This window comes from Drosophila yakuba, chromosome 3R (genome assembly GCF_016746365.2).
Source record: "Drosophila yakuba strain Tai18E2 chromosome 3R, Prin_Dyak_Tai18E2_2.1, whole genome shotgun sequence".
Taxonomy (NCBI): Eukaryota; Metazoa; Arthropoda; class Insecta; order Diptera; family Drosophilidae; genus Drosophila; species Drosophila yakuba.
Window position 1 is genome coordinate 23,001,061 of NC_052530.2, and position 15,686 is coordinate 23,016,746.

A 15,686-nucleotide genomic window follows, 5' to 3' on the forward strand; every position below is an offset into this window, starting at 1 on the left:
TTCCGTTTAACTTCGAATTCTGTCTCCTTGATACGGAAAAGCTAAATATTTGGCATTCATATTCGCAAACTAACAATGAAAAACAAAGGTAAAATTATTGCCATTTCTGTTGTTTAGTTGTTCAACAGCAAGCTTGTTTGCCGCTGCAGAATATTTCAATTACAAAAATATTTTTAACTGGCCAAAAACAAAAGTCGGGCAACAGAGGAGCCACAAAAAAGGGGATTCTAAAGGGGGGGGGGGGAGAAAAAACAGGACCAAACAAGGATCCAACTAGTTTTCAGATATGGAAAAAGTCAGCTATGTGTATGATAACATTTTATTGTTGCAAAATTTGTTTGCCTCGCCACATTCCCCTCGACAAACTTTTTATTTTTATTTATTTACTTTTGGCGTTTTTTATTTTTTTTGCCATCCATTTCAGGCGCTAAATAAAAAGGGAAGACGCAGCACAAAGGCGGACAGGAAAAACAACATAAATTTAATTTATTTTCGCAGGTGGGCGAATTTTAATGGGTGTGTGTGTGCATGTTGCATTTTTACCATGTGGAATTTGTATAAAATATTTACAGGTACTGTGGCAGGTGGGTTTTATTCTATGCCGTTTGTTGTTTGCTGCATAAAAATGCAATTATTACTGCTGCTCCCCATTTTTTTTGTCGTTAGCCCGCCCGAATATCTGTCTGTATTAGGCCGTTTATCATAGAACTTTTCGCTTTTTATGGGCCGCAGACCGGGCCAAACGGCCGCGATAAGCCGACTCGATTGACATATCGCGGGGTGAACAACAAACAACAAATGTTGCCCACTTGGCAGGCCAACTAAAATGTTGGCTAACAGCGCGGGAAACTCTTTTATTTTCGTCGAATCTTGCGGATGACATATTAGTGCCAGACTCCAAAGGGACTAATTCACTTACATTTATTTTGGCACTCTATACAGAAATATTTTGTGCAAGCTCTTGTGTTTTTAAAGTGGGCAAGTTATCTTTTGGAAATACTAATCTAAAGTTTAAACTTATTGTTTAAGGTTCGAAATTAGTAAAGCATCGTTTTGTATTGTTTTTTTTAGAATTGAGTACTTACGGCAGTTTCTAGTTCCTTCGCCGAGGCATTAATCCTTATATCCCGATGCGTATCCTGGCCAGCCAAACGCGTTTTGATGATGTAAAAGTCGATGGTGTTGTAGAACTCGTAGGGTCTTCGCCACCGAATGGTGATCGACTCCTGGGAGTGGCAAGTGAGGTTCACAATCGCCGGAGCACTGGGTCCTCCCACATCCGTTCGCTGGGCAATCTGGTCGGAGGGTTCGCCCTCGTTCTTGGTGGTGAATGCCTTCACTATCACACGGTAGTCGGTGTAGGGTCCTGAAAAAAGGGATTACATATAGCAATACAGGATATAAAACTACTAGCTATGGGAGTGGAAAATCAAAAGTAATTATTTAAGAACATGCATTTCGTAAGCCTTTAATTTGCCTGATTTTCAGTCCAGTGCATTTGGATGCGACAGTTGACGCATTTATTGGTCGTAAATACGTCCAGGGAATGTCAGTTGTTTTTCCCCGAGTATGTGGAGCACCTGCCACCTGCCACCTTAAATTGAGCGGTGGCCATCTTTTCGCTGCTCATTATGAGATGCGTCGCCGCATGTCACTGGATGCGGGGGAAGGGGAAGGGAAAGGCTGGTTGGCGGGATGGCGGTGGCTGTGCGGCTTTATAATTAAATTTTACTCAGCGAAAATGCATGGGACAGGGGCAACAATAACAATGAATTGATTTTTCATGGCGAGGAAAAACAAAAAGCAAAGAAGAGGGATCGCTTCAAGCGGCGCTGTCAGCTTAAATTGGATTTAATTAACAAGAGAAACTGCTGACATCTACTTGGATTAAATTTGGAAATAATTAAACGTTGCCATGGCGGCCCAGCATGCCGCAAAAAGAAGGCTCCTTTGCCACGGAATTTGCAAGCAGAAGTTAGCAGGTGCATCCTGCATCCGAAGTCGTGTAATTAAATTAAACAATGTGGCTGCATGAGAATGTGGAATGCGGCGCATAACTTTGTAGCAAGTTAATTGCATGGGGGCGCCTAAAAACCTCCAAAAACCACGGCACTTTTCCACCAGGAGCCTTCTAAGTAGCTTCTTCTGATGCGGCATATCCTGCGGATGTATTCTCCGTCCCAAGAAGACTGAACTCACGCCTTAATCAGGAAAATTAGCCGACTTTGGGGTGTTCAAGTTATAAGCGTCAAAAGTTGTTGGCAAACAGCAAGTGGCAAGCGAGCACTTGCAACTATTTAATTACAAAGCAGCTGGCAAACAATTTGGCTGGAGCCTCAATTATGCCTAATAATAGGTCCTCCGGCAGGTTCAAGGAGTTTCCCATTTTCCATTTCCAATTCGCGGCGTGGGCGGTCCGGAAAAGTATGCTCGGCTTTTCACAACGTGGGCGTTCGACTGCTGACAGTTTAATGTCGAGTTCGCAACTTGACGGGGGTCACCAATCGGCGAGGACAACTTGAAATCCCTTTGATCGACCAGGACTTTCGAGAACTTATCGAGCGAATAAATTAAAAGTTTCAAAACCTTTTACGCTGGGTTCGCTTAATGAACCCCAAATGAATTAATACAGTTATCGAAAACGTAGTTAAACTTACGTAAATTCTGCAGCTCAAAGTGAATGAGTGTTTCCACCGAATTGCGAGAGTTCTTCACGATTTCCACGCCAGTTTGGTTGTCGTGGATGTGGAACACATGGTAGCCAGCAATGGCTCCGTTCTGATTCTTAGGCGGATGCCAGGACATCGTGATGCTGTTGGCCGAAACATCCAAGATGGTTAGATTCTGCGGCTTGCTTGGCACTGCAAATGAGAGTAAATAAAGTGCGGGGATGAGTACAAAAGTCGAAAGTTAAATTTGCCCATGTTCTTAGGCCATGTTGCATATGCTCCGGCTTAGAACCACAAAGTTAAACAAACGGGAGTGGTGGAGTTTAAGGGTGGGTGTAGAATATGAGATACCCTCTTTGATATTTCCGTTTTAAATATAATCTCTTAATAATCTTAAAATTAAAGCATAAAAATCCCTGAAAATATGTTTTTAAATTTTAAATATTTAAAATGCTAATACATATATTCCTTGAAGAGTATATATTTACATTATTTTCGTATCACACAACTTTCGAATGTACCCTTGATTTGTATAATTTACGACCATAAAAGTTGATTCCCAACTCATGAGTTATCAAAGTCGTCGCAGCTGTTTAATGTATAAAAAGTCCGCTTAGAAAGCCAGCAACTTTCTCAAAAGTAATCCCGAATTTGTAAACAAAATATGTTGGCATACTTAGTGGTGTCTGCACATAGAAAATGGCAAGCCAAATGACAATGCATAAATAATTTATTTAATAAAGAAAAAAACGGGAGCAGGCAAAACAAAATCGTAAAAAGAGCAGGAAGCCGAGCAATCGAATGAAGAAAAGTAAAATAAATTGAAATGAATATTTTGCAGCAGCAGATAAAACAATTTATATTCAAATGGCAGGCGATCCATGTGTGTGTTTGCCTGTATGTGTGTTGTGAATGTGTGTGTGTATGTGTGTTTGTGTGCAAGGGAGAGGGAGGGGAAAGAAAAAATTATATATTCAATTACGAGGGGGAAAAGAAGAAAAGAATTGGCGCAAGTAAAGCGCATCGTAATCGAAGCGCATAAAGAAACGGAAATGCGATTGCTAGCAATTTATTATGGCCTGCACTTGCCAGTGGGGTAATACACACAAATACACACAGATACACACATATACACGCCCATACAGGCACACACAGATACACAGATGGTGGCTTATAATCCAGCAAACCGGCGGATGCAAAAGCCCTGGCAATAATTTCATTTGCAAGCCAAAGGACAACACTCGACCATGTGTGACAGCCAAAGGGTTCTTGTACGTGTGTGCGTGTGAGTGTGTTGCGGGGGTCCTTGCCTTTGTGTGTGTGCAAGTGGCAAAAAGCACTAAATGGTAATTTATTTTACTAATACAACAAAAGCCCGGCCAACGAGCAAAAACGCTCTGCAATCAAAAGAACAAATGAGTGACCCGAGGGCGGGACCAGCAACGGTAACGGGCACTTGACCCTACTCCGCCCGAGACTTTTGCCATGCAAATGCGATAAAGCTTAGCCAAACACACATCCCAAGTGGCCTGGTGCACTGAGCGAAAATCGAGGGTCTTAATACGAAATCTTATGACGTTTTTACACATAGACTTTTAACATAGCTTACTAAGAAGTTTAAAGGTACGACACAATATATTGCTTGTGTACTTATACTTAAAGTGATATGCCCAATAAAGAAAATGTATCATTTCTCTCTGTGCAAGCCAGCAAGAAAAAGAGAAGCCCACACATGAACAGTTGGCTGGGCAGAATAAACAGTCGCTGTCGATGTATAGAAATTTATACAATTCAATAAATGGCATTTCTACTTTCTTTGCCTTTGCCTTTCACTCCCATTTCCCCCGCCCGTTTCACTCCAATTTCTTCTTGTACTTCATCCTTGGCCTGTGCCCCTGCAATTGCAAACGGAAATGGAAATGGGAAATGGACAGGCAGCTGCTGCATCTGCAAAAAGGGAAAGGAAAAAGCCAATTTATAGACTCAAACTCGAACCATGAAGGCGAACGACTCACTTGAGGACCGATGGCGCAAAAGGAGTGGGGAGCTTGTATTAAAATCAATTAAGCAACAAAGTGCTCCACACACACACACTCACTCACTCGCTCAGCGATAAATGTCCTTGCAGCAGCGGGAAAATGGGAAAAGGGCAGAGAAAAGTTAATAGGTTTGCCACTCGCAGAAGACAGCTGGCCAGCTCCGCACTTCCTCGACAGGTGACTATATGGGCACTTGGAGCTGCTGATTGGTTTTTGTTTGTCAAATAAAACATAAATAATAGAGAACCAGGAAAACCGCTTTGATATGCTCTATCAATCAATCAAAATGGCTGTATTTCTGTATTTTTGACACAATAAATTGTAATTAATAGCAATTAAATTTCCCTACAGACTGCAGACTCTATTCCATTCCTTTCTAGAAATCCGCTTCCTTAGTTCTTTAGTTTGGCTCAAGGAACTCGTGCAACGTTTGACATGTCTGGGCAAATTAAAAGAAAACAATAGATGCGCCTTACCCACTATTTGCTCAGCCATCGCGCCGGAAGTAACCAAGTGTGAAAAAGCAAAGGAAAATCCGGAAAGGAAAGCTAAAGCCTGGGAAAACTAAGGGGGTGCTGTGCTCACTCAAAAGCGCGCGTGATTATTTTCACAAAGGCAAAGGCAGGAAGTAGAAAAAATATAACTAGGAAAATGTAGTCGGAGGTGGGAAATCGTTGGGAAAACGAGTGTGGTGGCTGGAAAAACCAATACCGACGACGTGCTCAAGTTGTTAAAAACTCCAAACAAAAGCAGGCAGAAGCTCGAGGACTTCAAGGTGTGTTTGTGTGTGTGTGTGTGAGGAGCAAATAGCATTAAGTTGTCTGAGCCTCGAAAAAAACTCATATATATACAGCAACAAATGGCTCCAAGAGCAAGAAGCAGCAGGAGGAGGAGGTGGAGAAAACAGGAGGGAAAAGGGAAAACTAAGGCTCGAACATGAAGATATATAAAAACAAGTTAAGAGTGGGGCCCCATTGTTGTTGGCCATATGCCTTATTTAGTTGTTGCTCCTCGTGCCTCATTGTTGTTGCCCAACTTTACGAGCGACGAGCTGCTTTACGGATTTGGCCAGACGTAAAAACTAAACAAAGGCGACGGCCGGAGAGTAAATAAGAGCGAGCGAGCAAACAAACAAACAATTAGAGAATAAACACAATCACACACAAACACACACACACGAGAAACAAAAATAAAGGCAAAAAACTCAGGTGACTGCCTTTCAAATGGCGTCAAAGGCTCCACCGCCCCGAGAATTCGCACAAAGGCGCAAAAATTATGCGAAATAAAGCCCAAAAACGAAAAGGATGCAAGAAAAAAAAATAAAAAAAAGGCAGCGACAGCGACAACAAGCTGTGAAAAAATAAAAATGCTGCAAAGTTTTGTCCCCCAAAGCTTTGATGGCCAAGAGCAAACAGTGAATGGACCAAAAGGATCCGGCACTTAGCGGAAGTAACGTGGCGGCCATTTTGAATGCACATATGTGTGTGGGCGTCTGTGCGTGCGTGAGTGTGTGTGTGTGTGCGCGGGAGATCCTTTGAGAATTTTGATTGCATGAGAAACGGGCTGAAAACTGACTTTAAAGTGAAGAAATATCTGGCAAGAGACTTGCTCACTCATGATGTCTTTGCTATCTTACCAAAATGTTCTTCAACTATTTCGATTCCTTCCAAATTTCCCCGAAAAGTCCGTTGAACTCGTGTGATGTGGTCGATTATAACATGCATTTGGATCAAATTGCTGTAATTTGCGTAATGGCAAGTCTTCGGACAGGAATTTAGCCATAATGCCGCTGGCCCTATTTAAGCTCAAAGCACTGTCAAATGCACAAAGAAAGGGCCAAAACACAACTGACACACTTCAAATGGCCCACACACAAACACACACACACACACTTAGATTCGAACTGACTCTGACAAATGGGCAAACGACACAGAGTATTTGTTTCAAAGTGCTTCTGCCACTCGGCTTGTCAGTTGAAATCTACCGATCGCCCTTTGTTTATGCCTTTTTTATGCCGAACTCTAATGTCCTCTAATTTGCAACATTTGAAAACCTTTGACATGTGTCTTGTTTGGGTCAAAGCCAGAGAACTCGTGCGTTGCCCCAAAGGGTTGTTATTCGAAAAGGTTTATAGTTATGGTGAAAAATAGAAAACAGAAATAGAAATTGTGTTGTGAATTGCTTATATATTCAACGGAATATTATTAGTTAATTCAGCTAATAAACACATTTAATAGAATTTGACATTGCTTCTTTAAACTTGTTCATCTTTTATGACAAACCTGGAGTTCTGGCCCAACTTTAAGCCGATCTTTAACCGGGTCCTTCGGGATACGTTGGCTAATTAAGGGCGCCTGTCTGGTCCGGAGTCACGGTTCTGCTGATGGCTGCATTTGCCTGTGCTCCATGGTCTCCTCCATGGCCAAGAGTGAAGCGATAAGGCTAACACGATGGCGACGGCTTTGTGTGGCATGTGTGTGTGTGTGCGCAAAAGGTTATCGGCAGGAAGTTGCACATGGAAGCACCATCACCTCGGGCTCGCCACGTCCACGTCCACATCCTCCACCTCAACACCATCCCATATTCACATCCACCATCCTCAGCCACAGCCACATCCACATGGGCAGACCCAACCATCCGGCCGGAGTTCGCTTGTTTTTCGATGCTTGAGACACGGAAACTGTTTTGGGCTCCGTTCGCCGGCACAAAAACAGGCATCAATGTCACGTTCAAAGTGTCGAGTTGTTGCACTAACAAGGTGTTTATGATTTAAAGCGCCGCTCAGCCGGGAGCTGGGGTTTTTGGCAGACAAAAGGCCTCCATGACAAGTGACTTGGAGTGCTGGCGAAAGCAGGGAAAATGCCAGCACACACACATGCAAGTCGAGCTGTGAGTTTTCCTCTCGAATGTCATTTTTCGTAGGCGTTTCGGTCAGAGGGGGTTGATTTTATACTCCTTTTCTTTTTTTATTTTTTTTGTTGTATCCATATCCATCCATCTGGATGGGCGGCGGGTGGAAGAAAAATTGACATGTTGAAGTGCAGTTAGGCGGAAGTTGTCGCCGAGGCAACATTTTTCTATCTACCTCCCACCGCCCATCGCTCAGCTAGCCAGAAGTGGAGTGGGCGTGTCTAAATGCGGGTTGGCACGTGGTTGGGCTATAAAAAGCCGAGAATTTTCCTAGAAAAAAGGGCTTATCTATGTTCTTGATTTTGATTTCGTTTTTTTTTTCCAGCTTTGTTTGTAGCTGCGACAGAGGCCATCTATCAAAATGTTTTCGTTTACTGAATAAGGGTATTACTCCGTTGCCAAGTGTGTTTGGGGATAAAGAAGGACACTTGTTTTCAGAAAAACTTCAAAATGTCATATTTTTTGTTTAAGCTTGTTAGATTCAGAAATCTCTTTCAATTAAATCCCACCAATGAAGAGAATGTAATCTCAAAATGGTTTTAGCAAGGGAATGTTCATGTATCTAGATGCTCATGTTTTTAATTGTAAATTGTCTTTTATCGCTGGCAAATCAATGTAAGAATATTCAAGCCTCATAAAGAACTTCCCTATCAGCGTGCACATTTTTTACATTTTTTTCTGCTGTTTTCCAACGAAGGTCCTTGTGGGAGTTCATAAATTAGCGCCAGCCGATAAGTAGGCAGCATATTTGTGTGCATATCTGCCTGTTTTTCCTCCACACGTGGGAGTGCAAAACCGCAGAGGAAAAACGCCAGTGACAGGTCGTGAAAAGCGCAACTCAAAGTGAATCAACTGCTGCCATTGTTCACCACCACTCCGCACGAGGAATAAAAAGTCCTTGGGAAGTCTAGTCAGCTGGCTTATCATTGCTGAGTCGTGCCAACGGCGCCTTGAGCACGATTCACGCCTTTCGGTTGTGCAACAAAAGTCCTGAAAGTCCTCGAGAACGTGTGTTTGAGCCATGTTGCAAATTAAAATCAAGACAGCGGCAAAGCCAGCCAAATGATTGATGGCTGTTTTTCAGGGAAGAATGTAAGTAAGTAGCAGGAGCAGGAGCTGGAGCGGTGGCTGGTGGCAAAAAGTTCAATGATTTATGCTTTTCAGTTGGGCCAAATTTGCTGGCTACTAAATGATTGTTTTCATTCTCGCAGAGAAGCCAGCTCCACTACTTTGCACTTTTAATGTATTTTTTGACAAGTCATGTTCATAACTCAGTGTCCTGTAAAATTTCCACGGGTCGATGGAGAGAAAGTTTCCACTGGATCTGGGATAAAGTTCAAAATCAAAGTTTTCTCAGCTCCACTCGGTTTTACGTAGTTATTTTCGTTAAGAATTTTTGTTTTTCCTCTATATTTTTTCTTCCTTTTTTTTCGGCTTTTCCGCAGAGACGCAAATCATTTGTCAAAATACGAGAGTACGCAGCAAAGTTGCTGCCTGTTTGCCGTTGACAAGCCGAAAGTTGTGCCAATTTGTATTAGAAACTTTCAAACCCTGCGCCTGCGACATGTCCGACTTTGGACTTTGAGTGCGGCTATATAGTATGATATATATATATCTAAAAATATATATATGCTGCATGGTACACAGATCATGGACAGGGGCCAGTTTATGTGGCAAGCACTTTGCTAGAAGTTCGAGCTGCGACTGGAATATTTAAGTTCAAATTGTTTGCGTTGCGGCTTCAGCTGGGTAGTGCCACACACTATCACTATTACCAAGGACCTAAAGTTTACATTTAAATGCTATAATACTTCATTCAGCCAGTTCATTTCCATTAATTGCATCTGTTTCGCGACACTTTTCGCCTATCAAAACTGTTCGCCAGCAGTTGTTTGTCAAAATGCCGGCAGCATTCAGTTTGCGCAAACTGCAAGTATCTGACAGATATTACTCGCACACCCACTTGACAACGGATTGGGGCACTTCCAAGCCCCTTCCTTCATAAATTCCAATTTCAAGCCTCTGAAGAAGTGGGTACTTGGCCCGTTTTCACAGGGAAATGCGTTCCGTGGGTGGGCAACTCTCACTTGATGAGCTGCACTTTTCATCGGGGCCACGGAACCGAAAGTGTTACTCCAAATTGTGACAGCTCTCAGCTGCGCCTCGGAAGTGAAAATGAATTTACGGAAAATTAACTCTCGACAGCCGACGAAATATATGGTGGAAGCAGCAGGAGCCTGCCTCTGGCACTTGGCTGCACCAAACTTGGGGCCGAACAATTAATTAAGCTAATGACTCGGTGGGAATTTCACAGCAGGGCGGTCCGAAAAATGATTTGTGAAAATCTCGATTCAGCAGGTTTATTAATTAAAGTGTTTCGCATCGGAATGAGTTAACAAAATTGAGGTGAAACGCGGTTAATACAGCATTACACAACTTGGCACTTCTTATCAATTGATTGCTTTGTTAATTGCGGCGATCAGAAGTTCAATTATTTAAATTTTCCAGCCCTTTCCGTTTATCGATTAGAGCACAGATACTTTATATATCCTATACGTTCGCTTAAAAGTAATTTCTGGGGAAAAAAAATCTAATGAATTCGTTTGACTGAAATAGTAATTACTGGCGAGCAGCGAAGCATTCCAATGAGTATCGTCGTTGGCCGGCAATTTATATAAAATTTATTTAATTTTCGCTCTGCTGGCACAACACGTATTCAGCTGAGCTATTTGACTGGACAAGCTAATTGGCTGTTAGCTGTTATTTTCATAGTTTAAAAATTGGTGGGGCTGTGATTGCATTTTAAATCAATGTTTTATGGCACGCTTTGATTTACGTTGTTTAGCGGTTTTTAACTAAAACACTTCACGGCTTGCAATCAGCAGTTCGCATGAAGCTTCAATAAATCATAAAAAGAACCTTGAACCAGTTGAGCTGAACAACTCCTTTTGTCCTCAATACGCCCACACCTTGTGCCCTATATTTTTTCTTATTTATTTGAGGGGGCGTGGTCGCAGCACCTGCCCCAAAGTGCAACTTAATACAAGTTTTGCGTGCGGTCAGCAAATCAGGCAGCTTTTGGCCAGTTTTCAGGACATGGCTCTGCGATTTGCCAGCTGTCAGTCTGTTTGGCTCAAAGGCACGCAAATGGTTGGGAAAAATACTCAGTGGGTGGCATGGAAATTCATCTCGTACGAATTTCTTGAGACCTATTTAAGAGCTGGCAGCTCCAATTTAATGACATGCTCATAAAAATAGTTGGCTGCAGCTTAACAATAAAATACCAAATAATTGTGGGCCATAAAAGTTAAGTTGTTAATTGTTTTGTGTCCTGTGCGCATCGCGTGTCCCGTTGTGTTGAAAACGAGAGAAAAGTGGGGAAAACGCGAGGAATAGCTAGGAAAACTGTGGCAGGGGATTGTGAAACATGGCTCACTTCCAATGAATTGTTGCTGTTTGGCACCCGCTGGCCAAGTTTTAACGAGCAGACAGACGGCTGCTTGTCAATTTCCCCCACAACATATTTCATGGGCCAGGCAAGAAAAGTACGAGTATATAAATATACTAGACAGAAATAGTTGATACAGAACAGAAAAATATTGTCAAATTGGGCCGATACTTAACTTTTAGCTGGTCCAAAATTACTATATTACCTTAATTAAGATAGCTCAAAACAAACGATTGTTTTGTTTCTATAAATATATATTAATATAGATATAGAATATTTCTTGAAATATTAGTATAATTTCTATAGCAATCTTTTTTCTCCGTGCATTAACTTGGCTCGACGAAAACAATGTTAAATAATTCATTTGGCCAAAGCTAAAAGTTTTGCGTGAGAATTTTGCCATATTACAGGAAGGCAGGCAGTTGTTGACGTTGCCCCGCCCACTTTTCCGCTGCCCCCGCCCACAAAAAGATGGGCTGCGTGCCAAACCGGAAATGAAAACTCTCTTAATTGCCTTGAAGTATGCAATTGCTGTTGTTGTTGTTGCCGTTGAGTTGGATTTATCTGTGTACTTTATTGTTGTTCCTTCAGCAGATAATAACTGAGTAACTACAAGTTCTTCTTCGCCGAAGGGGCTTAGCGGGTTAAGGTTGGGGCGGTCAGGGGTTAAGGCTTTCGGGGGCTGAGAAAGTTCGTAAAAGTGTGGTGTCAATGAACCTAGTTGAGCAACTATAATTGCCAATTCTTGTCGAAAGCCCATCGAACTTTTTGTTTTCGTTTGTCGTTGATAACGGCGTGTTTTCTGTGGCTGCCCGGGGGCAACTTATTTGCAGCTTAAATTATTGAAAAGGTCGGTTGAGGGGTATGGGTTATATCATTAGGTTTAGTTTCCCAAGATTGCTCGCATTTTTGTGACCTCGAGTTGATTGATGGTGATTTCACATCGCTTTAAATCGCTGCTCAACGTAAAAATAAACTTTAATTGCAGCACGAACTCAGTTGTGAATCACGGTTTAGATAATTTATGTATGTATGTTTTTTATATAAGCTGTATTACTATTTACCATAATTGTCATCGACCGCTGCGTAGGGGGGCGTGGCATCGTTATAGTTGCCCCCGCTCATTCCGTTGCCATTTCCGTTGCCCATTTCACCGGCCACCGGAACCGGAAACGCATTTGCGAAGGCCAACGTGGTGGCGGGCACATCCGGTGGCTGATCCTGCTGCTCAATGGAGGTGGCTGCGGTGCCCAGCACCGGTGCCTTGGCCAACTTCTGGGTGCTGCTGTCCACAGTGGTGGCCAGATTGAATTCAGTCTCAAGAGTTTCCCAGCCGGATCCGGTTGTTTCGGCCTCCGGATTGACTAGATCGGCCAGACTGCGATCGGAAGAGCTGGCATTGATGACCGCCGGTGACAATGGTGATGATGATGATGATGCAGTGGTTGGTGGCGGTGAAGCGGCGGTGAAGGGCGATGGCGACGATGGGGCGTTGGGGGAGTTCGTGGAGTTGGTGGGCAGGGCGGTGGCACAGTGCTCCGCAATGCTGGCGAAGAGCAACAACTTCAGCATTGCACGCAGAAGGGCGTGGTGCTGGGGGCGTGGCATTTTTAATTCGTTGTGCGTTTTGATGATCTACGTTTGATTTCACGGCTTTGTGCGTTTTTTGGTTTTTATTCGTTCACTTATTGTGCGCTTTTGTCCCACTGTTTAGTAGGACTTGCTTTTTTTCAGTGCTTTCTCCTTTCGTTTACAACATTTTTGTGCGTTGTTTTATAGTTTGTGCTTGCTTGTGTTTTCACTACAGTTAGTTCTTAATATGTTCGGTTTAAATGATTTCCATTTTGGCACTAAAGATAATACATAAAATTAATTAAGATGACTAACTCAGCGAGTAATTTCATCCATTCACTTTGTTTCGTTTTTGTTCCTATAGTTCTTATATATTTTATTGTTATAACCATTTAGGTAAATATACCAAAAGTTGTATGATTATTTTTATAGTTTAATTTGGTTTTTTGATTTACACTCAAATTAAATTCAGACAGCAGAGCTATCAAAGTTCGGTTTATTTGCGATGATTCACTTTTGTTGTACCCAGCCCATGTTGTAAAAGTCGCTGTTGTTGTTTTTGCTGTCTTCTGTAACACATTTTTCAAAGCGGGCCAACCCAAAAAAAAAATGTATAAAAAAAGAAAAAAAAATCTTAACTCGTGTTGAACCCCATCAAGCAAAAGCTCTGCTTCTTTTTGTTTTGCTTTTATTTATGATAATTTATTGCATTTCTTCAATACTCCTCTGCCATTGTTTCAGTTCCCTCTCTCTTTCTCTTCGTCGCTCTCTCTCTCTCTTCTCTGTTCTTTGCCGCTTTTTTCGCATTTTCTTCACACTTTCCTGCGCCTTATTGTTTTTGTATCCCCATCGCAACGAAAAGAGTTCAATGGGGTTCATCCGCCGCCGAAGATGCAGCCGCATTAAAAATACACTGCCCGCCATAAGTGTATAAATAGGCATATGCCCATATACACAGCAAATCTGAAGAGGCTGCCAACAAATTGGCAATGCCCACAAATGACTTTCTGACGACATGTGTGCGCCAGCTGTGGGTTAAGATGATCCAGTGGGTTATCAGGGGGTTAAGGCGTCTGAGGCGCACAGAGAAGACCACAAAAAATTGCGTAAAATTAATGATTGGGCGTAGAGCAAACGCCGAAGGCGATCATCGAATACGCTGTAGCAAAACCGAAGGAGAAATGTGGAATAACTAAACGATATCCGGAAAATGTAGCCAACAAATCGAATGTATACTTATTGAATCTCTGAAAATAGATTTGTTTTTAAGAAGCAATTGCTTGAAGATTCCATGAGTTAACTGCTGCTTTTGAACATAATGGATGTATGTAAATGGTTTGAAAGAACCTTTGTGATCTGCACACCTAAACGTGTGCATAGCTAATCGATCTCAATCCATAAGCCTTGGGTTAGGCTTATTATTACAATTTCCAGGCACGGAACCCCAACGACACCTATTCCGACACCTATTCCGCTCCCCTCGCTGTCCTCTTCTCGGCTGCCTTCTCCAATTGCACTGAACAAAGTGCAAATTACTGGGAGCTCGTGCTGATTCATTCAGAATTAGCCCCAGCACGCTATATTCTCGGGGTCTTCGAGTCGCTTGAACCGTACTACTATACTATATCTGGTATAGTAACGCGTGGTGGTTTTGCGTTTGGCCAGCTAACCACAGACATAGCCACATCCACAGCCACAACCACAATCGCAGCTGCTAATTAGCAGCTCATCAAATTGCCGCATGCAAAAAGTAAGCCAACGAGCCGGAGCTTTAAGTGTAGTCTTTGGCATTACACTGGGAAAAAATACAAAGAAACAGGAAACTTGAAATGCAACGAAAAGCAGATTCCTTCATAGATGGAAGATCACCTACATTTATCATTCGAATATATAGAGTATTCATTTCCACTCTAACATGTTTAAAGTTAAGCAATATAAGCTGTGATATTTGTTTCTATTATAGATTCAGAATTTTCTTTGCTACAAGAAAAGCGGCTGACTAATCTTCTGCAGTATGAGCAAGTTGCCAGTGATATTTGATATCTGTATTTTTCTCTCTGCCAGACAGACACAGATGTGCTGGTTCTGGAGTGCCACCAGTAAAAGGGCGCTTTATAAAAATAGAAACACAAAAGATTATTGAATTTGCGGCGAGGAAAAGACAGAAAGTACGAAGGGGGAAAACCATAAAATGAAATGGTTAAACGGGTCGAAGTCGCGTCCAAAGTCACCGATTCAACCAGGAAAATTGGCCAATCAAGCGACAATTGTCGGCCATTTGTGGCCAGTAAGTGCTTAATAACGCTAAACGGGTCAAAGACTCGCAAGTGGACAACACGGATTGCCCGATTGATTCTACAGCTCTAGAATTCAACGATGATTTGCATTATCCGTCGAGCCGACAACAACTGACAGATAATTGAAAATCACTAAAAATAAGGCGGGCAAAGTGGAAAAATCAATTGGCAGAAGGCAAATTGCCTGACAACTGCAGGCCAAAAGCAGTGGGAAGTCGCCTCTTCAGATTTTCTAGTGGGTTGTGTCGTATTTTTGTGTTCATAAAGTCTGGACATATTGACATATTCGTGACGACATGGGCCCCGCATGATGTCCATTATTCAGTGCCCCGCCCAAAGATACAAAAACCATTCACATAATAGACAATTTGTCTGTCTTGGGTTGTGGATGAAAAGTGAAAATGGCTGGAATGGGAAGTAATATCCCAGGTAACCGGAAGAAAATTTGAAAATACGTGGGCTGGTGCGTCTGTATGAGCCAACGGAAGTAGAGCGTACTACGGTTTTAGTCCGCTAAAACCAACATAAGGCGATTACTTATCAAAATGAGTGGGTTTTCATTCAGCGGACTATTCAGAGCGCTTTCCAACATAATATTCCTTCCTCTAAACAAACTGTATACAAATAGTACAAATCAAATCTCATTTCTCTAGAGTAGCGTTCCTATTCTAAGCAATTATTAGCGCTAATACTTCGAACCATTTCCCAATGCAATGCATTTTCCTGGAAGCACTCGCGTGCTGCAATCCCA

The 15,686-nt window shown here is 42.3% G+C and overlaps 2 protein-coding genes across 5 annotated transcripts in view; one reads left to right on the forward strand and one right to left on the reverse strand.

The window, feature by feature from the left end:
- LOC6538057 (uncharacterized protein C2orf42 homolog) overlaps positions 1 to 15,686 on the forward strand; it is a 124,764-nt gene that overhangs the window by 15,331 nt on the left and 93,747 nt on the right. The gene's annotated exons all lie outside the window — the stretch shown is intronic.
- The window catches only part of LOC6538058 (tyrosine-protein phosphatase 99A), a 111,578-nt gene that overhangs the window by 13,037 nt on the left and 82,855 nt on the right, over positions 1 to 15,686 (reverse strand). For 3 of the 4 annotated variants that reach the window (XM_039375894.1, XM_015193142.3, XM_015193144.2), the window contains exons 9-10: positions 2,658 to 2,861; positions 1,086 to 1,366 (exon numbers count right to left, since the gene is read on the reverse strand). In XM_039375894.1, coding sequence (XP_039231828.1) covers positions 1,086 to 1,366; positions 2,658 to 2,861 — 485 coding nt within the window. Of the gene's footprint in view, positions 1 to 1,085; positions 1,367 to 2,657; positions 2,862 to 12,130; positions 12,917 to 15,686 lie in introns of those variants that run through there. The other variant, XM_015193140.3, reaches the window with a different exon arrangement.